This window comes from Pyrus communis, chromosome 4, assembly GCF_041283825.1.
Source record: "Pyrus communis isolate YQ-2024b chromosome 4, ASM4128382v1, whole genome shotgun sequence".
Taxonomy (NCBI): domain Eukaryota; kingdom Viridiplantae; phylum Streptophyta; class Magnoliopsida; order Rosales; family Rosaceae; genus Pyrus; species Pyrus communis.
Window position 1 is genome coordinate 3,580,623 of NC_142568.1, and position 21,980 is coordinate 3,602,602.

General features: G+C 36.4%; 3 protein-coding genes across 4 annotated transcripts; 1 reads left to right on the top strand and 2 right to left on the bottom strand.

Annotated features, from left to right (window-relative positions):
• Positions 1–1,008: 1,008 nt before the first annotated feature.
• On the bottom strand, positions 1,009–7,464 carry LOC137723324 (3-beta hydroxysteroid dehydrogenase/isomerase family protein). Of its 2 annotated transcripts, none has more exons than XM_068462487.2 (12): positions 7,069–7,464; positions 6,253–6,342; positions 6,027–6,160; positions 5,751–5,921; positions 5,401–5,517; positions 5,226–5,305; positions 3,767–3,962; positions 3,214–3,331; positions 2,432–2,606; positions 2,164–2,320; positions 1,597–1,663; positions 1,009–1,507 (listed from the first exon to the last, which is right to left on the bottom strand). In XM_068462487.2, exons 1-12 carry the CDS (start codon positions 7,325–7,327, stop codon positions 1,302–1,304), a joined length of 1,770 nt encoding a protein of 589 aa, XP_068318588.2. In that variant the 5' UTR covers positions 7,328–7,464; the 3' UTR covers positions 1,009–1,301. The 2 variants fall into 2 exon arrangements, with proteins under 2 accessions (XP_068318588.2, XP_068318589.2); XM_068462488.2 differs by having other exon boundaries at positions 2,432–2,600; positions 7,069–7,451.
• Positions 7,465–10,094: 2,630 nt separating this feature from the next.
• Positions 10,095–13,770, bottom strand: GLX2-4 (glyoxalase 2-4). Its single transcript, XM_068461728.2, has 8 exons — positions 13,631–13,770; positions 12,846–13,031; positions 12,187–12,390; positions 11,885–12,008; positions 11,074–11,174; positions 10,922–10,996; positions 10,734–10,832; positions 10,095–10,352 (listed from the first exon to the last, which is right to left on the bottom strand). Exons 1-8 carry the CDS (start codon positions 13,682–13,684, stop codon positions 10,206–10,208), a joined length of 990 nt encoding a protein of 329 aa, XP_068317829.2. The 5' UTR covers positions 13,685–13,770; the 3' UTR covers positions 10,095–10,205.
• A 98-nt stretch (positions 13,771–13,868) lies between these two features.
• On the top strand, positions 13,869–21,970 carry LOC137722852 (calreticulin-3). The gene is made up of 14 exons (XM_068461953.2): positions 13,869–14,839; positions 15,349–15,456; positions 16,573–16,765; positions 18,046–18,304; positions 18,561–18,617; positions 18,709–18,756; positions 19,056–19,142; positions 19,223–19,280; positions 19,825–19,892; positions 20,238–20,330; positions 20,415–20,471; positions 20,580–20,666; positions 21,230–21,262; positions 21,695–21,970. Exons 1-14 carry the CDS (start codon positions 14,707–14,709, stop codon positions 21,704–21,706), a joined length of 1,293 nt encoding a protein of 430 aa, XP_068318054.1. The 5' UTR covers positions 13,869–14,706; the 3' UTR covers positions 21,707–21,970.
• Positions 21,971–21,980: the final 10 nt, after the last annotated feature.

Genomic DNA, 21,980 nt, shown 5'->3' on the forward strand with positions numbered 1-21,980 from the left:
ATAAAATAAGTCCAACTTAGCAGCCTTCTTTCCTTTTCACACGGGTGGGCTCCGTGAACAAGAATCTTCTTTCAAGATTTTCATTTAGCCAACCAGATACGGGTATTTGCGACAAGTGGATCATATTGAGCCCTTTGGCATTCCATTGGAGATAGCACAGATTCGTTCTGGATATGATTTTAATAGTATTTGTTTGGAAATACTTATAAAATGGTTCGAAAAGCACTTTAAAAAGCAAAATCACTTGTGATTATATTTAGCAACAAAACGTACAAACCTTTTTTTGGTTACACGCCTAGAGGCATTTTGATTTTCAATGAACTTTTATAAAGCGTTTACGATTGGAAATGATTCTTAAAAAGTTAGTCGTCTTTTTATTATGGATGGCTGATTTACTTAGGCCAAAATCTTCATTCTAAAATTTCACCATGAATATCGTCGCCGCCACTACCACCTTACCATAGCCATCGCTACCACTCCCACCACCATCACTCCAAGCCCACAACCACCACCAGCATTACCTTTACTAACACCACCCTTACCATGGACAATTACTACCACAGTAACGTCACTGCCGCCAAACCCGCTGCCACCACCCATCATCGTTGCGACCACCTCACTGCCATCACCGTCCACCAACACCTCTATTATCACCACATTTACATGGCCATCATTATCACCCCCACGCTGCCGCCATGAACTTCAGTTCCATCATCACCACCACCATCGTCGTTGCCACCACCTCACTGCTACCACCACATTGCCACCACATCACCTACACAATCACCACTCACTGTAACCGCCACTAACACCACTACCGCCACCACAACCTTGCTATGGGACCACCTGCACCCCCACCACTACGACCACCACCTCAACCTAAGTGAATTAATGTCTGTTGATTTAAAAATTCTCACTTACGTCGAACCTCAAATTTATTTCCCTAATCCAAATGCAGCGATGAAGATTTACTTGAGGGGCCTCAAGTACTAATCTATGTTACCAATCTTTCCCACTCAAAGCAAAGCTTGATTCCTTCACCCAAAATGAAAGAAAAGGAGAAAAACAAAGCTTGATTCGAACCACCTCACCGGATTTGTAACAACAAAAACATCAAACTCACAACACAGACATGCCAAAAAGGCATCGATTTCTACAGCCTAACCTTTTTGCTCTCTTTTGTTGGGTTTGCCCCAAAATCTATATGTTCACACAAATCTAACCTAGTTAGCAGGCCATTGGATTGGATTTATACAGTTAGAAAAACTTCAGCGAAAAGGCTATCGAGGTCACAGTGGCAGCTATTTCTGATGCTTTACTGTTGCGGCTCCTTTATCGTGATGCAAGATTCCACGTTTTTGAAGATATTGTTGCACAGAAGCGGGTACATTTGTTTTCAATGACCCAGAAACTGATATGAACCTGTTGAACAGTAGCTTTGCCAATCCTTCTATTTCCGATTCATATTGCTCACAAACGAAAAATAGCGTGAAAGCCAACACCAGAGCTGCAAAATATTTCCAACAAGATCAATACAAAGTTTAAACAAATAAGCGATTAATTGACTCCGGCATGGTGAAACTGACATTCTCTTACCTACACCTAACGACACAGTCGAGGCATGAGATAAAATCAACTTGAGGAAAATGAGGGAAGCTGCAAACTGTAGAGATGGCCACAAGAGAATAATTGCTGTCAATGAAAACTCACCCATTCATATAAAAGTTGCATTTCGAAATACTAGAATTTGTGTATCAGAAAGAGATATTTGTAAATAGAACAATTGAGGTTTAAACGGTTATTTTAGAAAAGAAAGAGAAGATGCTGAAGTTCATACTCTGCACGGATCAAATTGACGCAAACATTTCCAACAAGTATAATAAGCAGGGGGCACAATAGTATTGGTAAGTAGCGTTCAAATACCGCCAGTCAATTCCAATGTAAATCATTCAAATAGTCATATTAATTCTTGAGAATCTGGCCAAGATGAATAAATGAATTTAGGTCCAAATTTTCCTAACACTGCTCAAATTTTGACAGCTAAAACTGGCAATACCTATGCTCATGAAAAGGTTTCACGGGTAAAAGTTACATAAAATGTGAAATTGGACATTTTCCAGGAGTCATGCACTTCAATTAAGGGAATAAATTATTAGTGCATACCTTGAAGAAAATATCCCACCCATCTCCCTGGGCCAGTAGTCTCAAATAGCAAACCCCTCTGTTCCACAGATATGCTATCGTTGCAATCTTCTCTTTCACTACCATTTCAGGGATCTCAAAACAAGATAAAGATAGTGTCTTAAAGGTAAAACCCAACCTGTTCGAAAGACATTATGGTCAGTATATGTAAATTAACTAAAGCACAAAAGAATTCTTCCAGCACTTACGAGTTTAATCAAGCAAAAGCTTTGTAAACACAAATACTTACATCTTGGGTGGTAGAATCCCGTATCCATAGAGGCCAAATGAAACGAACAGCAGAAGCTTGGACATAGACGAGGCAAAAGTTCTTCCGGAAAGGAAAAACCAATAGTACAACATACTCAAAGCAAGGAAATATGTAAAAGACTTCTTCTCATCACGCCATAGCAGAATGTCTGCAACTGCAGTGACAGTTCAATGTTATTCCACAATCCAAATAAAAAAATAAAAAGCTTTCATGAAAGTTCTAGTAAGCATATTTTTCATTTATTAAAGCAAGAAACTTTCAATGAAAAGAAAAAGTACAAAAACAGAGGACAAAGTATCGTCTGGCCTGTGTGAATGCATATGAAAGACGATCACGTTTAATCTGAAGATGTTTTCTGAAATGCAAATCCTGTCTAAGTTGGTGTGTTCCATTTATTTTAAACGCTGTTCATCAGTTGAAGTAGAGCTGTGGACCAAATTGCGTATTACCATGGGACCATGCAAGAACAAATTAACATATGTAGCACTTGAACCCCAAAATCAGGCACAAAGTTCTGATTCAATCCCAGCCCTACCCAGTTATAAATTTTGTTACTAGGAGTCAAACGCACTCGGATAAAATCTGGGACATCTGATTTGCAGGTTTGAGGATAAGTGAAAGCAAAACTTCATCCTAGATAAACGAAAAAGAAGCTCAGAGAAAAAACAATATAATTAAAAAAGAAAAAACGACTTCAGGCTTACAACGTGTAAGTGATATCAAAATAAAGCAGAAAATAAAATGGTACTACGGAAAACAACCTTCTCCACTGCCTAGCAGCTTCTCCACTTTTGATTCCTCATTAAAGTTTCTGAAAGTTGGGATGGGTGAGTTTCTGGCTATATTAGAGAATGACTCAACGGTTAATTTGACACCTTCCTGTACACAGACAAAGAAGAATGTTAAACCTGGAATTGTTATGCTCTATAGTAAGCCATAGGAGAATATGACAATAGACACCACTTTATATGCAACAAAAACTGTGGGAAATTATTTTCCAAAACGAAAGGATCAGGGAGTAGTCTTCATTAGTTTTCTGCTGTGTGCTATGTACTACAGCAATCAAATACTGCTCAGGATTCAGCATATAAGATGTGGCGCGGCAATGAACAAGTCAGGGCCTAACTAGCCAGACAGTTTGTATAGGTCAAAAGCTTCAATTGGATATCTATAGAAGGATGTAAAACCGCCAAGGATATTCCAATGCTGCAACTTTGCAAAATATATTTGAACATGGAGAAAAACACATCACAATATTCTCTTTTATAGGGCAAGGCAAGGGTAAATTTGCAAATAAATGAATGAAAAACTTACTTCCAGTGAGACAACTGGTGAATACCCAATCTGGTTTTGAGCCGCAGTGCAGTTGAACGTTCTACTACGTGAAGCTAATTGAATGTAATGCGCTGACATAGAATCGTTGTATTTTATCCTTCCATACTTTTCGGCTATCCGTTTGATGAACAAAAGAATATACCAAGCCATCTTAGCAGGAACTTTCAGTAATGGCCTGCAATGAGAAAAAATGGTAAAAAATGACTTCTGAGGCATAACATGAAAAGATTCCAAAGAAACCTCAACAGATTCTAAAGAAACATAAAAATAATAAAAACCCAGAGTTGTTTTTAATACTTTGGACTACAAAGTACGTGAGTAAAAGCACGTAAAAGATGCCAATACAGAAGATCACATATCAGAATAAAAAAAAGGTGAAGATAAAATGAAAAATATACTGGTCAATTTAGGGTTTGAAAATAAGCTTATTTTTCAAGGGTGAGGGTGATGATATACATACACCCCTTTCTACCTTCCATTACACCTCTTAAATTTCAGCCATTAGATCGAATGAATTGAAGAAGATTAAAGGACAGAAATTAACAGGAGGTGTGTGGGAGGTAAAAAGAGGTGCATGGATAGCATCAACCTTCTTCAATATTTTCATTTATATAAATGTTCCATATGATAAGTAAGATGAAGCGTTTACTGAAATTTCCGAAATGGGTGTGCCCATGTACACAGATGATATAAAGCATTTTCTTCTTTTATACCTCAAATCAAGCACAATAATGCATGATAAATAAAAATTACACTACACAATTAAATGAATTAATTAACAAATCAGCAATTACCATATCTGTGAAAGATAGGGTGGTTAAAATTCATTTTTCCTTCAATAGCAATAATGTGGAAAACAATTGATTTTCTTAACTCTACTAAGAAATTACACTCTTTTCTCTCCCACTCCCAAGGTGGGGCCACACTTCTCTGTTCCTACAGCCTATTGCCGAAATTTAGCAACAAATACACATACAAAATTGGCCATGATGACAACTTAGTATGACTTGAACCATGGATAAATTTCTGTAAAGGTGGTAATCTTTGCATATCTTATACATAAGAATGTCAGGGAAGCAGCAAATATACTGATACCGGAGTCAAAGTTCAAACTATAATACAAGTATACCCATGTACCAAACACGACAGGATCAAAAGCCTTTGTGCCTTTTCACTGATCTTGTAAGATATGCAATTTGCTCATTTATAGTAAGTTCAGTTTATCTCTTGGATTCCTAGAATAAAACCTAACATTTTCTAATTTCCCTATTGGAGTGATTCCAATAAACCTTTGGGGCAATGCTAAAGGCCAGAGTGAGTATGGATCTTTCATCTATTTCTTTCTCTTACTATTGTCCTATATTAATAATGCATGCAAATATATGTATCTATCCGCTGCTTATGCAACAACATAACAAACAAAGAATGTGTGCTTTACCTTTGACATCCCAGGCATTCCAAGATTAGTAATACAAATACCCAAAAATTTGCAGGCTCGAGATTTGTGATGAAAAAGGCCTACACATTGATCACAAGTACCTTCTTAACCATGGACCTAGAAGAAACAGAAAAATAAAGTGCTGTGCACTAAAGAGACTTAAAATTGTAAGTACCTTTCCAGCAGCAGAGACCATCCGAAATTCTAAAGCTTCTTCTGCACAGATATGAGCATGAGTAACATTCTCAACGTATGTGAAATCTGACATGTTTTCACCACTCCCTATAATAAACTGAAATGAGAATCTCTGTTACTTCAAAAAATACTGAAAATAATTTGTGTATGAAGAATTATAAGATATTAAACCACATAATGACCAAGATACCAGAGATAGGGCAAGGGAGGAGATATCATAATTGGTGGTATGCAAACATCAATTATGTGTGATTATTAAATAAGGCTCCAAATTAACAAAGTGTATGTGAAACAGTACATAGGATGAAATGAACGGATAGTTAAAAAAACCTTTCCCCAGCCAGATTTTGCCAAATTCACTAAAAATGGCACAAGATGTGTGTCTCCAGGTCCAAATACATTGCTAGGACGAAGCACACACGTTAAAAGACCATCAATGTCATTAGAAAGCAGGATAAGTGATTCTGCTTGAGCCTTGAGGTCACTCAATATATCATCAAACTGTATCAAGCATAATAAAACTAAGTTAGAAAGAAATGTTAGCAGATCGAAAAGTAGGCAGTGCTCCACTATAAACACGAAGAAAGTCCCTCGCCAGTGACATACTTTCCAAGGGTATGCCAAAGATTCGTCTCCATTTAATATATCTTTTGATCCATCAAAAACTACATCAGCAGAACTATTGTATATTAACCGCCTAACTTTGCACTCTCGACAAGCACTGATGACATTTTTTGCACCTGCACAAGAATTTAAGTTGACAGTAACCATCTCTTCCTCCAAAATATACATTGCAAAAAATCTGATTGTTTCTTCATTAATAGAGATTTACCTTGAACAACAATCATATAGCACTGGTAGAAATCATGTGTGGGTAAATCATCTCCATCCAAATAGAACACTACAGACGAACCTTCAATGGCTGCAAGAGATGAGGTCATAATATGGCAATTAATTTCTGAACTCAGAGCTTTGATATAATAGGAAAATACCACAAATGCCTGAAATGGCAACCAGGAAGCAGTGCAACAGATATCTAAGGAGAATCATTAAGCTAAGACAGATGTTATAAACTAAACCTGCTCTTATTAATTTACCCTAATTTCACAGATTGGAGCAACAAAACATAAAATGTAAAACACTTTTAATCTCTAGCAACCAAACACTACCTGAGTAACATTGGAGTCGAAATCAAATCATAAGTTTTTGATCAATAAGACATTCATATTTAAGTTTAGCCCTCTTCCTCCATTCCTTCAGTCTGGTTTCCGAATCCTCTAGAGTTTTTTTTTTTAAATTTTTACGATGATTTCAAGAATTTTGCACCAGCAGATACTTATAATCATGGATAAATACTAATATTTTCCACCTCTGATCAACTTTTCAAGTATTAATTTTGCAAATTCTCTGCAATCCTTTAAACGAATTACTGAAAACGAAGTAATGAACCAAAACCTAGCATTTCATGCTTAGAACCACTCCACTCAATCAACAAAATGCATCACTTCAGTCGTAAGCCAGCCTACCATTTGATTTCATCATTATTTTCTCTCTCGCATTCTCATACAACAACCAAGCAAGAACACACAAAACGGAAAATAAACGAATAAAACAAATTTCAAAAAAAATATATATAGTTTTATTTTACCAGTGATGATTTGAGACGTGTCGCGGACATCGACGCCGTGTAAGGAAGCGCGGCCGGAGGAGAGAGCTTGCGAGAGTAGGGAGTCGCGCTCGGAGGGATCGAGCTGGAGGGACGGAGTCGAATCGGCAACGCGAACGATCCACTTTCCGATATTCAAGAGCCGGAGGACGAGCGATCGCCCGAGGAATCCTCGGCCGCCTAAGACGACGCAGGTTCTGGGCTTTGGATTGAGCTCCGCCAGCCGATCGTCCATCGCCATTTTCTCCGATAGAGGGCGAGGGGGTGGTGTGTTTGGCGCGTAAATTAGTGTGCTTATGCGAGAAAATAGTCAGTGGTGGGTGAGTCACTGGTCAGAGAGAGAGTGAGAGAGAGGGGAGAGAGAGTTTTTTGCTCCTTACGCTTTTGAGGTGGAGTGGGGACCCAAATAGTGCGGCTTAGTGCTTTCGGTTGTACTGAAACTCGATTGCGATTTTCGACCAAAAAAAGATTCGAGTGCGATAGACAGTCACGGTGGTTGGCCGGCTCGTTTTTTAATTAGTATTTTGTTGAGGTCTTTTTTTTTAAATTAAGTTACTTAACCATTGTTTAATGGGTTCGATTTTTATACTCCGTATCGTTAAATGATATGATTATTAATATCGTTAGATCGAAATTAGACCGTCAACTATCAATATCATTTATAGATACGGAGCATGGAAGGAAAATCCTAATTTCACAAAGATACTTGAAATTATTTTGGTTCTTTTTCTGATGAGTAATGAAATTATTATAATTCTTTTTTTCTATCTGTTCATGCGAGCGTCAACTATAAAAAATATGTAACATATAAAATTTGGCATCAAATATCTGAAAAATCAGTAATCATATAAATTGTGGAAGTTAGTTGAACACATACATCATTCTTCTTTTCTTTTTTTTTCTTGATTTATGATTTTTCTTATTTCAGATAAGTAAATATTTTAGTTAGAAAACTTTTCAGATTTGATTTGTAGGAATGCTAAGACAAGTGGTTCGGGAGAGGCTCCACTACAATAGCTTGCTACTGGGATCTTCGTGTTTCGCCCAAGTCTTGCACAACTGCTCTGACTAGCGCACCCCAACTAAAAAAAATGCTAGGACAAGTGGGCAACACTTGTTGTAGTGAGTTTGGATGTTCATGTGAATGCAAAACTTAATTGGCTAGTCGTGCCGTGCCTACATACTTGTCGTGAAAACAACCACATATGGTGGTAGTTCATGTTAATAGGTCGTTTTTGTGTTGTGCTATTTTTTATGTTAAAAACTAGTCGATCAAAATAGCATCTCCAGCGAGCTTGCAATTGCCTTTTATGTTACAAAGTTCGAACACACTTACAAATTAAACATTTAAATTAAACAAAAATCTATAGTAATAAGGACATGTGGGGACAAGACGAAAAAAAAGCCATTAAAAAAAATATATTTATGAATAGTAGTCGTCCTTGCCCTTCCTCATTTCAAACGAGTGGATTTGCACAAAAACAATTACTGTTTAAAGTGAATAGTCATTGCTCTTACTCTTCCATTGCCATTGCTGATGAAGATGCTCTAAAGCTCATCCATTTTCATTTGATTTCATAAAGTTCTCTAAACCTTAAACCCTTTTGATTCTCTTTTACTCTTTTTTTGATTTGTAACTCTTTGATTATTACAGGATCCATTTAATTTTGGATAAGAATTTCCTTTTCAAGTCAATACTACTTTTTCGTATTGTTTTTTAGTGGAGGCAGATTGTCTGCCCTCCTGTTTGGGTGCTCTTCCTATCCTCTTCTATTTGTACGGTTAAGCCACATCAACATTTTATATTCATATTGTTTTTTATCTTATTATCTCTATAAAAAAAATCAATATAAAATGTTGACGTGGCTTAACCGTGACCACACAAAATAAGAGGGGATGGGAAAGACATCCAAACAGGAGGGCAGACAATCTGCCTCATTTTTCTGTACCTTGAATGGTAAATCTAACAAATTTAAGTTGTTGAGATGAATTTCAAATGACCTTACAAATTATAGGACTATCAACTAGGTATTGATTATCCGGCAAGATCAGTATATATCACTTTTATTATAACATGTCACAAGTTGTTGTGCGTTGACACTAATACAGATACACGAGCTCAACAGAAATTGAGATCGCCGAATGCGATCAAATAAGAACTGAATTTTCAGTCTTCACTTTCTCTCTCCCACTTCCTACTTTTCCCTTTTTTATTTTAATTTCCATTCAATTAAAACTCCATTTTAATTCGAATTTTTTTAATTGTCATGTATTTAAACACACACATAGTGTGAGACTTTTATCCAATATATATGAGTTAAGATCCGGTGACACATTTTGACATACGTTTTGTGACTTCCATTTCATAACTTAAAAAAAAAATCCGAACCGTCTTATATTTTAATTCATCATTTATAAATTATCTTTGTAAAAAATTAGACAAATCTCAAACCATTAAAACATTAATTTGTACTATAAAAAATTAAAAAGAAAGGGAAATACAGTTATACCAAGGAAACAGTAAATTTAATGGACGGTTATATGAATTTGAAATTGATTGATCTTTGGTAGAGATGATTTTTGAGAAAAAACATACATTTTGATAGACAAATTGTTGAAATACATTACAAAATGAGCTCCACAAAAACGTGCAATAAAGTGTGTCAAAAAAGTGTCTTTGGAATTCGAGTCCTAACATATATACATGGGTGATGCTATAAGAGATCAAAATTTTAAATCATATTTTATATATCACGTAATGCGACGATTGATGGTCAAAGTCCTTTAAATCATTAAAAAATGAGCTTAACCATCAACCCCACATGGTTTACAAAAGATGATACAAAAACTTGGTCTCCCAAGCATTTTCCTAATTATATATATATATATATATATATATATATATATATTTGGTGAGATGTAGTGGGAAGGGAGGTTTGGTTTTGGTGAACCAATTCCCCCGACTGCACATCCCATGCAGTTTCCAAAAGGACCGAGAACTCTTGATGTATGGACAAATGCACATATCGTAGCTGTACTTAATTTCACAAAATGCTTGGGTTATGTCAATCTTAATATACAAACAAAACTTGTTCCCAAAAAAACAATACTGACAAGCATCAAAACGCATCCTTTGCTTGGCGTATGACACCCAAGGCTTCCGCATCATTCGCCGTGTCTGGAATATTCAACGACTGTCGAATCTCTCGACTTGATGTGCGAAGAAAAGGATTGCATTCCTTTTCCAGTTTTAATCTGGTTGGAACCTGTTATGTACACCACAAAAGAGTTTGAGGTCACTTGGACAGTAATTTAATGAAAATTGCCAGTGAACGTAGGATAAACAAAGAAAATTTTCATGCTCGCCACGAATTCTAGACATATTTACTGCATGTGGTGCAATAGCCTTAGACGATGAACTGAATGGCATGCACATGCTCGCTGCCTGATTAGGAACTGACATGCGTACAGGTGAGTTACATTGTTGTTTTATTCCTGAATAGCTAAGGCTTTTCTAACCCGATTCAAAGTCACAATTCACAAATTTCTCTCAAAAGACTACTAGTTCAAAGAAAAGAAGCCTTTAAGTTTCAGGCCTTAAGCAACCGGTAACCAAAAAAAGGGAAAAAGGAAGTCCTTGAGTTTACCGTAGGCATGCCCTTGTTGCGAAGATGGGTGACATTAGCTGCATAAGACTGAAGTGCCTCATTCTCAGGTTCTATGGACAAGGCGAACTTTGAGTTACTCTGTCAACAAAGGTTCTCTTCCTGTCAGGGCGTGGCTTTAAAAAATTCTGTAGGCCACAAAAAGAAACTGAAAGGATAGTATGACTAACCAAGGTATATTCATGACCACAGTATACATCTGTGTCGTCTGGCAAAGACGTGATCTTTGTAAGGGAAGAATGCATCTGTCACAAAGAAAAATCAACTGTTTGAGTACTGTAACCACGGAACAAGGACATAAAAAAATGCATGCCAAACTCACCTGCTCAGGTGTTCCTTCAAACAACTTTCCACATGATAAGCTGAAGAGAGTATCGCCTGTAAAAATTGCCCCTGATCGAGGAAAGTAGAAGCTAATGTGACCTGCTTCCAATGAAGAACGCAAGAAAATATTAGAAATAAATAAAAAAGGGAGGGTGGATCATCTGTAATGTAATGACATTTGGAACTACACCTAAGAAGCTACTTTGAAATGGATGGACTACAATTTTTGGTCACAAATTTTACTTAGATACTAAAGGTTGAAATAGGCCTAGAAAGGGGCCAGTGGGGGTACTAACCACGATCCTAGACTCTAGATTTGAGATTATGCTTAGAAATTATTTTACAACTATTAGCATGAAACTTTAATATAAAGCGCCAACAGGATGCTGCTCATATACGGAAGAAACATACAAATCTTAAGTGTAACTGTAATGAAACAATAAAATCTAAAGCAAAAAAAGCATATTTCATGGTATGCGGTCATTGTGCTTGAGGAAGATAAACTGGCAGGTAAACTGCATTACAAATGAAAGAAACTTGACAATTTCTTTGAGGAAGAATATCATAAAGTAGGAAGGGTGTAACATGCACTTAACCGAAGAGTCAGTCGTTCAGAGAATTAATTAAACACCAAAAATAATCAGAAAATTAATTAAACACAAAATAACATATCAAGAAACTAAATTATTCAGCGATGAGTGTCCAAATACAGCACATATAGTCATACTCGAGTAGAATTTTTGGATGAAAAAGGGATGTTGATTAGGAAAGCTCAAGTGATTTTTTGAATGTAAGTAATGAATTATGACCTCTAGTATGACCAGGAGTCTCCATAACCTGCACCTCGTGCCCTGCAAACATCCACTTGTCTCCATCATTCAATGCAATATCAATGCCAGGAATTCTATCCCTGTCTATTCCTGAACCAATCACCTACAAGCAACAATGGGATGAATAAACATGCAGAAAAGAAAAAATTCCGAGCCTAAACCACTTTGTTGAAGAAAAAACTATTCCATAAAGCTAAATGCAACAATCAAACATAAATAAAAAACAAAACGGCAGTTCTAAATTGTTGCCGGACCAAAAGATCAAGTTAATGTTACCATACCTTTGCACCGTACCTTGCCTTTAACTCGGCATTACCACCAGTGTGATCATGATGATGGTGTGTGTTCAGTATGTATGTCAGATTTCTGTTTTTCCGACTCAAAGCATCTATAACAGGTACAGCTTCAGAAGGATCAACAACACCAACTGTTCCAGTATCCTCATCATGTAAAAGATAAGCATAGTTATCTCTAAGACATGGCACCTGAGAATTACAAGATGTGCAACTTTAACAACAAATGTATTGATAATGTTTTTCAAATCACTCTATATTGCTTAATGATCCTTAAAATGTTCAGGTGATTAAGGAAAACATTATCAACACACACACACACCAATCCATTACAAGTCCCAACATCAAATATCAGGTTACATCAAAATTAAAAAAACAAGTTTTTAGAATATCTGCGGACAAACCATAATTTCCATTTTCCAAAGCCACCACTATTTCTGCTATCTTTGTAACATTTGCAGATGTTCCCATAGGTATTATATTTTCACCAAAACTTCCATAATAAACCACCAATATTTCGATCAGTTATCGGAGATGTATCCTTAAAACTGGTTGTCGCCCCAGAAATACAGATATGAAGATATGAATGTAGGGAATCCCCGAGTCATAGACAGTTTAAATGCAAAAGAATAGAGAGATCTACCCACCAATTCAATATGTAACGAGGGGGGCATATTAACAACACTGCAAAATTTAGCGACTTTAAGCGATCGACTAGCTCCCCCACGCAGAGTTTTTAACGGTGTCGACAATAGGTGCATGAATCCATACAGAAGGCCCTTTCCAAGGCAAAGCTGTCTCATGCCCGGCCATATGCAGAACCCACTCCTCCCCTAACATACAAAAGAAGGGTTTTCAAGTTCAAATAAAAAGAAATATTACATGCACAGATACAGCAACAACAAGCCACTTCCTGTCCTTCTCACAAGAACAACAAAAGCAATTCTCAAGCTTTGCATCCCATATATATATATCGATCGAACCGAAATCTCAAAAGAAATGGAAAAACAGCAAAACCCATTTGCCTAGATGAAGCATAAATTGTAAAAAGGTACCAAATTTGGCATTCACATCAGCCAAAGTCCTTAAGTTTCTCATCCTTACTCTAAAACCAAACATTCATATCAGTTTACTAAAAGCGGCAGCCTCTAACCCTTAAAACCCAATTTACAAATAACCACAAATAAATTTAGCAAAAAAGCACCAAACCAAAACGCATTTGCCTATAAATTTGCAACAATCGCAACCTATGCAATTAAATTGCATAAATACAGAGATACACAAGAAAACATGAGTATAACTATCGAAAATTTGGACAAGAAGGAGCGGAATTTAGCAGAGAAATGAGAAATCGAATCAGAAAATTTGGGAAAGGGAAGTGAAAGTAGTAAAAAGCAGAGAGAGAGAGAGAGAGAGAGAGAGAGGGACGAACCCTAGTGCAAGGGAGGGAGGCCATGGCGCAAGAGGCCTTGGATACCATCTGCATCTCTCTCAAACTCAATCTCCCTTACTCTTCTTGTTCAGGAGAGAGAGGGGAGGAGAGAGAAATGTGTAATTGCCTTGGGGTGTGGGTGTGGGTGTGGGTTGGCACTTGGTAGTTGAGCACTCAATTGTCAATTCTCTCTCTTATTTTTTTCTTTTTCAGTTATTTTTGCTGTAAATTAGTTTTTATTTTTTTATTTTGTTGAAATTGAAGGTAGGCTTTGGTTTCTTTTGCCATCGTTCATCCCCACCACTCCCACCAAAGGCAACCACCCATTTTTCAAAAAAAAAAAAAAAAAAAAAAAAAAACCTCTGCCCATGGGGCTAATTTAGTGTTGTGCTTTGTAAAATAAATTATTTTACTGTATTAAGAGAATAAGCAGTTGTAAAATAAAATCGAGCTTATTTGGAAGTGTTTTTAAAATAAATGAAAGTCTTTTTAGGAAAAATATTTTTAGATTTCAAAGCACTTGAACTACTTCCTACAAGAAGCACCGGTTATATGTTTTTTGTAAGAAACAATTGAAGTGTTTTTCGGGATTTATTTGTAAGTATTGGTTTCAAAATATTTTCACCAAAAATACTTTTAGCTATTTTAAAAATACTTCTAAACAAGCATGAAGTAAAGTATTTGTAAATTATAGCTGTAAAAGTACTTTAAATATAAAAAGAAAAGTTCTAATATTTGGTAAATTTTCATGTAGACATTTATGATTGTGTAAAATAATAAAAATAAACATAAAAGTTTTGGCTTTTCTTCATCTTACCTTTCTTTACCATCTTTCTTTTTCTTTCTGTCAGAAAAGTTCTTGACGTTTCTTCCTTTTTTGTCATTTTCTTCCTTTTTCTTTTTGTCATAAAGTTTCTGAGTTTATGGGCCCATTTTTGTTCCTTCCAATTTGGGCTTATTGGAGTTGGCCTGGCCCAATAAATTACTTCCTTCCAGAAGCATCCAAATGTGGGTTATGTTAGTGGAACTTTACCCAAAATAGTTGACAGCAACTGCAAGTCGAACTTCGGCCGGCAATGGTTTCCAGCAGAAAAATGAGAGAGCCAAAGATGAAGCTTCTTCTTCGAGCTCTGCAGCTTCTGCTTCCACTTCTAATCCTCCACTTCCGTTCCGCCACATCTGAAATCTTCTTCGAAGAGCGATTCGAAGGTAAGATCTTTTTCTTAGAATCCAAACAGGATCCAAGTCTTTCAAGTTTGATTGCTTAGATTAGTAGCCAAAGCAGTGATCTGGAGAGCTTCTAGTTGTCTTCTGAAATGCTTGAGTTGTTGCACCTTGTTTGGCATATGAGAAAATGGAAGGAGATTAAAGATCATAAATTATATGTTTATTGGGCTTATTAAGAAACTGTCAATTTTGTGTACCTCAATCAGTTAAGTATGGTAAAACACACCTGAAAGATGCTCTATTTTTCGGGTTATTATTTCTTGCTTTTTTTGTTTTGGCTCTGAATTGCTTCAGCGGTTTTTTTTTTCTATCTGCTTTTGGATTTGATGAAATGTTTCCGTTAACCGGAAAAACAAAATCAGTGGAGTATGAGATATTGTGTCTGTATGAGTGTTATTGGAAAACTATTTGATTAGTTGAGCACTAGGGTTTATCATTTGTTTAGATTTTTAAACTTTCTGATGTATTGTAATCGTTGTTGCGGAAAAAAGATGGGTGGAAAAGCCGCTGGGTCTTATCAGACTGGAAAAGGGCAGAAGGAAAAGCAGGAACGTTCAAGTACACTGCAGGGAAATGGCCTGGGGATCCTGATGATAAAGGTATCCCTGCAACCTTTTAGCTTATTAGCTCTGTTTCAGAATACATTTCATTGATTTTCCGTTGAGCTGGAATTGATGAAGTGCAAGGTTGCTTGATTGATCATCTGTTGCAAATTTGATATGATGCTTTAAAATTTTCGGTTATTAGTTCTAAAGAAAATCTGAACTGGTACTATAATTGGCACCCTATAATTTATGGGTGGTGCTATCCACACACACCAAGTTAATTTTTGCGACTCTGTCCTTTGATCCTGTTCAATTCATTCGATTTGACGGCGGAAATTGAGATAGGTGTGTGGAAGGTAAAAGGGTGTGTGTGGATAGGACAACCCTAATTTATTAATATGACAGTTATAGTAGTTTATGGAGAATGTGAGTCATAAATGATCTCAGTACTCAATTGTTAATTCCTGTGTTTTATTTAGTTTGATGTTAGGTGCATTTCTTATACATGAGAACAGTTGTCCCAACTGGGAGCTGACAGCTCCTAGTGTGACTGTCTGCTTCTTTGAAGCTCACGGATATACATAAGGATAAAGTTTGAGTAGGCCCTCAGATTAGTCTGTATTCAAAATTTGTTGTCATAACTTATAATCTATTCATACCATTTGCCCCATACTATTGTAGAAGAAATACATGAGCAAGGGAATAAGGACCTCTTAGAAAGAAGAGTCAGATGTAGTCATATTAAGACGAGAAAAGAGGTGATGTAGGTGACAAGAAAGAAATGATGAATTGTAATGTGTTTGATTATATTTCCTTAGGTTTTTTCAGGGTGATCTTGTCATAACTATAGAACCATCATATATGTAAATCTACTCGTATCATGTTTTCTGGTGGACAGCTCTGCAAGCTCTAACTAAAATTGGACGATCCTAGAATGGGTATGCTGAAGGTGAATAGACAAACCGGTTTGTGTTGAAAAAGAATAAATTTGTGATTATGAATGATGAAAAACCTAACATGAAAGAGGTAATCGTTATTGCCATATGGTTTGTAGGAATCGGTGAAAACACCTTGCTTTCATAATCAAATTGTTGGTTTTCAATTTTCCATTAGAAGCTACATTGGAGTCTCAATTAATTCATCCATTATGTATTTTTGAAATTTGTGCAGGCATTCAAACATATAATGATGCCAAGCATTTTGCCATATCTGCTAAAGTACCTGAGTTCAGCAACAAAAATAGAACTCTAGTTGTCCAGTATTCGATTAAATTTGAGCAAGACATAGAATGTGGTGGTGGTTACATCAAGCTTCTCTCTAGCTATGTCAATCAGAAGAAGTTTGGTGGTGATACCCCGTACAGGTGTGTGAATAATTTACCTTGCGTAAATCAACATTAGCTCATGCTTTGTGATATTGAAGTCTCCAAAACTTGCTTATAGTGGTACCTAAGAGTGTTTAGTCTAATGGTCAGGCCCTTGGTTTGCTACCAAGAGGTCTGGGGTTCGACACCTCTCAAGGTACCCACCTAGCAATTGCTGGAGTTTCTAGCTCCCTAAATGTTGTGGGGTCAGGCAGGGGGCCTAGTGATTAGTCGGGTCAAAGATCCGGAGACACTAGTTTCAAAAAAAAACTTGCTTATAGTGGTCAAGCCTCTATTTACAAAGATAATTGTAGAAGTTTTTTTCTATGTGATTGTTGTATTTGACATATTCTTATAAAATACTTTTCCAATCATTTACTCATTGATGTTTGGGTGGTAATAATAAAATCATTTTGTATGTATGACTATTTTTGCTACTTTTAAATCCCTGTTTTTTTTATGCAATCGTTGAATTATTAAGATAAAGCATGTCACTTTTATGGCTGGTTGACATGGTTACTTATATGTTCTTTTAGTTGTTGCCATTGAGTATAGATTCCAAACACATCAGAACACATGTTCCTCTGCAGAAATGCACTCAAAGCACATGTCACACAGGTGTACCTTGGTTTAGTTAAGTGTGCTTAAGGGTTTAAGCATACTGGTGTTTGGAAGGCTTTCTTGTCCTTATCGTAAATGAGCCAACTCATGTTGGACTTAGACTTGTATATTTCTGTATGCTCTAATCAATTATGCACAAAGAGAGAGAAGTATCCTCCTTGGTTGCATTAAACATTAGGGAGGACTGATTCTTCTTTATATTTCTTAGGAAGTGACTAATTAGACTGCAAGTCAAAATCCTCCCAATAATGGGATTTGTACGCAAGGGGTATAAGTGATTTTTTATTTGTTTTTTGTGTGTGATATACTGCAAGAAACGATCCATAACCATACCCATTTGACCAATGGGGATGCTTATGACAAGCTTATCAACAATACAGTGCAGTCCATATTATCGGAAATAACAAGATGCACTTGGGGATTGACTTGGTTAGGAAGGACCTAAAAACTAATCATCAAAGCATATACATGCACGTGTATACTCTGTTATTTGGTAGTTTTGAGTTCATCTTGGAATCTTGTTGTCTTTCTCTATATCAAGCTCACATGCTTCATACTATTTGTTTAAACAACATTCTGTTTAATTTGGTTAATTGCTATTAATACTTAACAGAATACATCAAGACCATGGTTCTGACTTCACGTTATTTTTTCTGCAGTTTCATGTTTGGACCAGATTTATGTGGCACACAGACAAAAAAACTCCATGTTATACTTTCCTACCAGGGGCAGAATTATCCCCTAAAAAAGGATCTCCAATGTGAAACAGACAAGTTAACTCATTTCTATACATTTATTCTTAGGCCTGATGCAACTTACAGCATCCTTGTTGATAATCGAGAGAGAGATTCTGGAAGCATGTATACAGATTGGGATATCCTTCCTCCAAAAAAAATAAAGGATGTGAATGCAAAAAAGGTACGATGTTGTAAAGTTATGGACACTGGACACTAGTTGATGTTATGCACAACCAATCAATTTAGTGTTTTTAAGTTTGAGAAGTTGCTTTCATCGAAAGCTATATTTCTAGATCTGTAGACAAGTACTATGTTATCTTGTGGGTCTCTCATATATGTCATTATTTCTTTGCGCACCAATCTCCATATCATACTTCAACCAAAAAAGGTTCCCTGCCTTACCACAAATTATCTACTGACTCGTATTGTCCTCACAGCCAGCTGACTGGGATGACAAAGAGTATATTAATGACCCTAATGAAGTCAAACCGGAGGTATCCTATCCTGAGACTCTCTAGTCATGATTGAATAGGTTACAATCCATTTACGTGATTTTTACTGAAATAGTCTGTTTCAATGTTGTAGGGCTATGATTCAATTCCATCTGAAATTCCTGATCCAAAAGCCAAAGAGGTTTGTATATGTCATGTGTTATAAATGTTTATAGAGACTATGTGCTGTTTAGTTAGTGGTGTTTAACATATAAATGATGTTCTGGAAAGAAGTCTTCTTTCTGTTATATGTATTATGTGGAACTATTTAATTTTCTTGATTGATAGGATTTGAGAAGGAAATCTACCTGAATGCGGTATTGACAACTAACCAACACCTATTAATTTGTTTGCTTCTATCTTCATTGAATAAATTTGTTTGTTCATCAAGAATTACTAAATATGTAATAAGTCTTCTGGAAAACACTGATGGTTTCTCAGCCCGAAGACTGGGATGAGGAAGAGAATGGAATTTGGAGGCGACCAAGGATCCCAAATCCAGCATACAAAGGACCATGGAAGCGCAAGGTGCTTTTGAGCTAGATGTAGATAGCAAAAGATTGAATAACTCATTTGTTGATTTAAGTTTCTAATTTGTTATCCTGCAGAAAATCAAGAACCCCAACTATAAGGGAAAGTGGAAGACTCCATGGATTGATAACCCGGGTATGTTAATGTGTTTTAGAATATTTAGTGGCAGAGATGGTTTATAGTTTATTATAATCGAGACTAAAATACGCAAGGAATTTGAATTATCTGGTTAGAATCTTAGAAAGAAGTGAGAATGGCAGAAAAAACATATTCTTTGGAGATTTTTTGTTGAATACGTTCATACCAGGACTTGATTCATGTGATGAGAATGATCCACCCATTTTATTATTCAACTTATGGTGGACCGTGATTTACAATGTCTGGCTCAGCCTACAACAGAATGTATAGGCCTATAAGGCTATAACATATATTAGATGCAATCCTCATTTAGTCTTTATCTGTTTATAAATTCATACAAATGATTATGAAAGCCGTTTCACATAGTTTGCATTTTCTTTACACTGGTAAGGTTTGTCCATATGTTGGTCTGCGATGTTACATATTTGTTTAGGAGTTATTGATAAGTATATAAATGGTTCGATGTGTCTAGACAGGTTATCCATTTTTAACTTTTGAGTTTGGGTTTAAAGAGTACTTCCTGTTTCCTGTGTTTCTGCAGAGTTTGAGGACGATCCTGACCTTTATGTGCTGAAGCCAATTAAATATGTGGGTATTGAAGTTTGGCAGGTATGTGTAAACTGTGTTATGAACTTATGAGTTATGAGTCATGACTTATTCTACCTGGAGTTGACAAATTAGTTTGCGGTTACTTGTGAATCATTTACAGTCTTAAAGGCAAAGAAACTGACTGTTGCTTATTTTAAGTGGACAATATTAGAATAACTGCTAATAGAAAAATAAACTGCAACATTTCTCGAGCAGTTAACTTTTAGTTGTGATGGATTCGTTTACACTTTCCTTCATGTGATGGTTTTCTCTTCCCCATCCAAAAATGAACTGCCTTTTCTGAACTTCTTAGCTTTGGAATACTTGGCTTGTCTGGAATGTGGACCCTTATAACAATCATTGCAGGTGAAGGCAGGTTCAGTTTTCGACAACATTTTAATTTGTGATGATCCACAGTATGCAAAAGAAGTTGTAGAAGAGGTTTTTTCCAATAGAGACGTGAGTTATTGCTCTTAAATATCTATGTTTGTCATTTATCTCAGTTAAAGTCTTTGAGTTGCATAACAATGACCACAATTTTAGGCTGAGAAAGAAGCTTTTGAGGAAGCAGAGAAGCAGAGGAAAGCTCGAGAAGAAGAGGTGATTTACAAGAGGCCATGTTGCTTTTTTAGTTTTTCTGAGGTCGTACTGTAGTGATCAAACAATAACCCTATCAATGACATCTATCTACTATGTTTGTTCATGTAGGAGGCTAAAAGAGCGAGAGAGGAAGGTGAAAAAAGGAAGAGGGAGAGGGATCGTGAGTATGGCAGGGATAGGAGGCGCCGTAGAAGGGTATTGTATTTCCTTATTTTGTCTCATCAATAACATTATTAAATCTATGTTGTCTCAATATCACCATATTTCTGATATTGAGAAAATCATTTAAATTGTGAATCCCCAAGGCAATCAATTCTTTAAGGGTAGAGAAAAAGAATGTAGTACAACATATTTGAAAAGGAAGTATATGGCTTAAATGCCGGGGTAGAGAAAAGCGGTCTGGGGGAAGCTTTAAGAAGAATCCCCAGACTAAGGTCGCATGGATTAGTTAGTGTAAACAATCATAAAACAGATAAAACTATTTTAGTTAGATTTTTGTTTTGATTTATTAACTATGGGGAGGAAAGGAAGACGATTTAAAGGTAATAATTGTATTCAAGTTCGGCTAAGTAATTGATGACATCATTTATGACATCAGATATCCCTAAGATATTAGACACCTCCGAGGTCCGAGGACAATATTACCTCAGGCTATAATCTATCCCTAGTGTGTAACAGTGCATGATTTTCCCCACTTCCCATATCATAAATGATTTTCCACTGAAAGTCTAATTTGGGAACCTTTTTTTGTTTTGCAGCATGATCCCCATGATTATCTGGATGATTACCATGTAAGAACTAACTTTTTCTCTTTTGTTCCTCCCTTCGTTTGCCACATCCTCGTATCTCCTTCGACTTATTGCTTTCGTATTATTTCCCTTTCCATATAAGTGCTTACCAGTTTGGCTATATTATTTACCAAAATTGTCTGTAAAATAGAAACATCTCAGCATGAGAACCTTGCTCGTTTTTTGTTTACATGAGTTGGAGTAGGAACTATACCGGTGCACCTTGGTCGCATTTAAACAGTATAGGTCCTACTCCAACTCGTAGACAATGGGTGTTTAGGCACCTCACCACCGATTCAATTGAACAAATCGAAGATTCCGGTCTTGATATCCTAAAAATGTAGACCTGTGACCCAAATTTTAGTATTACATAAAGTTTCGAAAGTTTTGCTCTTATTTTTTCGCCCCCAATATCTGTTTTGGTTGACCTTGCAGGATGAACTGTGAGGAGGCAGGCACCACCAACAGATGTTCGCGATGTGTATTTCGGCTGTGGGAAACATTTCCAATTGTTAGAGAAGCATGTTTTATCTCGTCCGTTGGACATGCCTTGTGTGTTGTACAATTGTTTAAACATCAAAATTAAACCCTTATTAACTGCCAATTTTGGGTTCAAAAGAACCATTAGCAGTATTTAGTGGTGGATTGAAAACTATTGTATCCGCTGTGTTCTGCATGCTTATGGCTCAAATATAGACTTGTTGACTTAAAGCTTGTGCCT

Bases quoted from the DNA above. Each gene is read 5' to 3' on its own strand.
- LOC137723324 (XM_068462487.2), bottom strand. From the start codon at position 7,327: ATGGCGATGGACGATCGGCTGGCGGAGCTCAATCCAAAGCCCAGAACC. The intron at 5,306-5,400 runs GTACTTACAATT...ATCAATGTGTAG, and splicing joins TGGTCTCTGCTGCTGGAAAG to GCCTTTTTCATCACAAATCT. The intron at 1,508-1,596 runs GTAAGAGAATGT...AATATTTTGCAG, and splicing joins GACTGTGTCGTTAGGTGTAG to CTCTGGTGTTGGCTTTCACG.
- GLX2-4 (XM_068461728.2), bottom strand. From the start codon at position 13,684: ATGCAGATGGTATCCAAGGCCTCTTGCGCCATGGCCTCCCTCCCTTGC. The intron at 12,391-12,845 runs GTGGGTAGATCT...TGTAATTCTCAG, and splicing joins CCTCGTTACATATTGAATTG to GTGCCATGTCTTAGAGATAA. The intron at 10,353-10,733 runs GTAAACTCAAGG...TGTACATAACAG, and splicing joins GCAACAAGGGCATGCCTACG to GTTCCAACCAGATTAAAACT.
- LOC137722852 (XM_068461953.2), top strand. From the start codon at position 14,707: ATGGTTTCCAGCAGAAAAATGAGAGAGCCAAAGATGAAGCTTCTTCTT. The intron at 19,143-19,222 runs GTGCTTTTGAGC...GTTATCCTGCAG, and splicing joins AAGGACCATGGAAGCGCAAG to AAAATCAAGAACCCCAACTA. The intron at 19,893-20,237 runs GTATGTGTAAAC...CAATCATTGCAG, and splicing joins TGGGTATTGAAGTTTGGCAG to GTGAAGGCAGGTTCAGTTTT.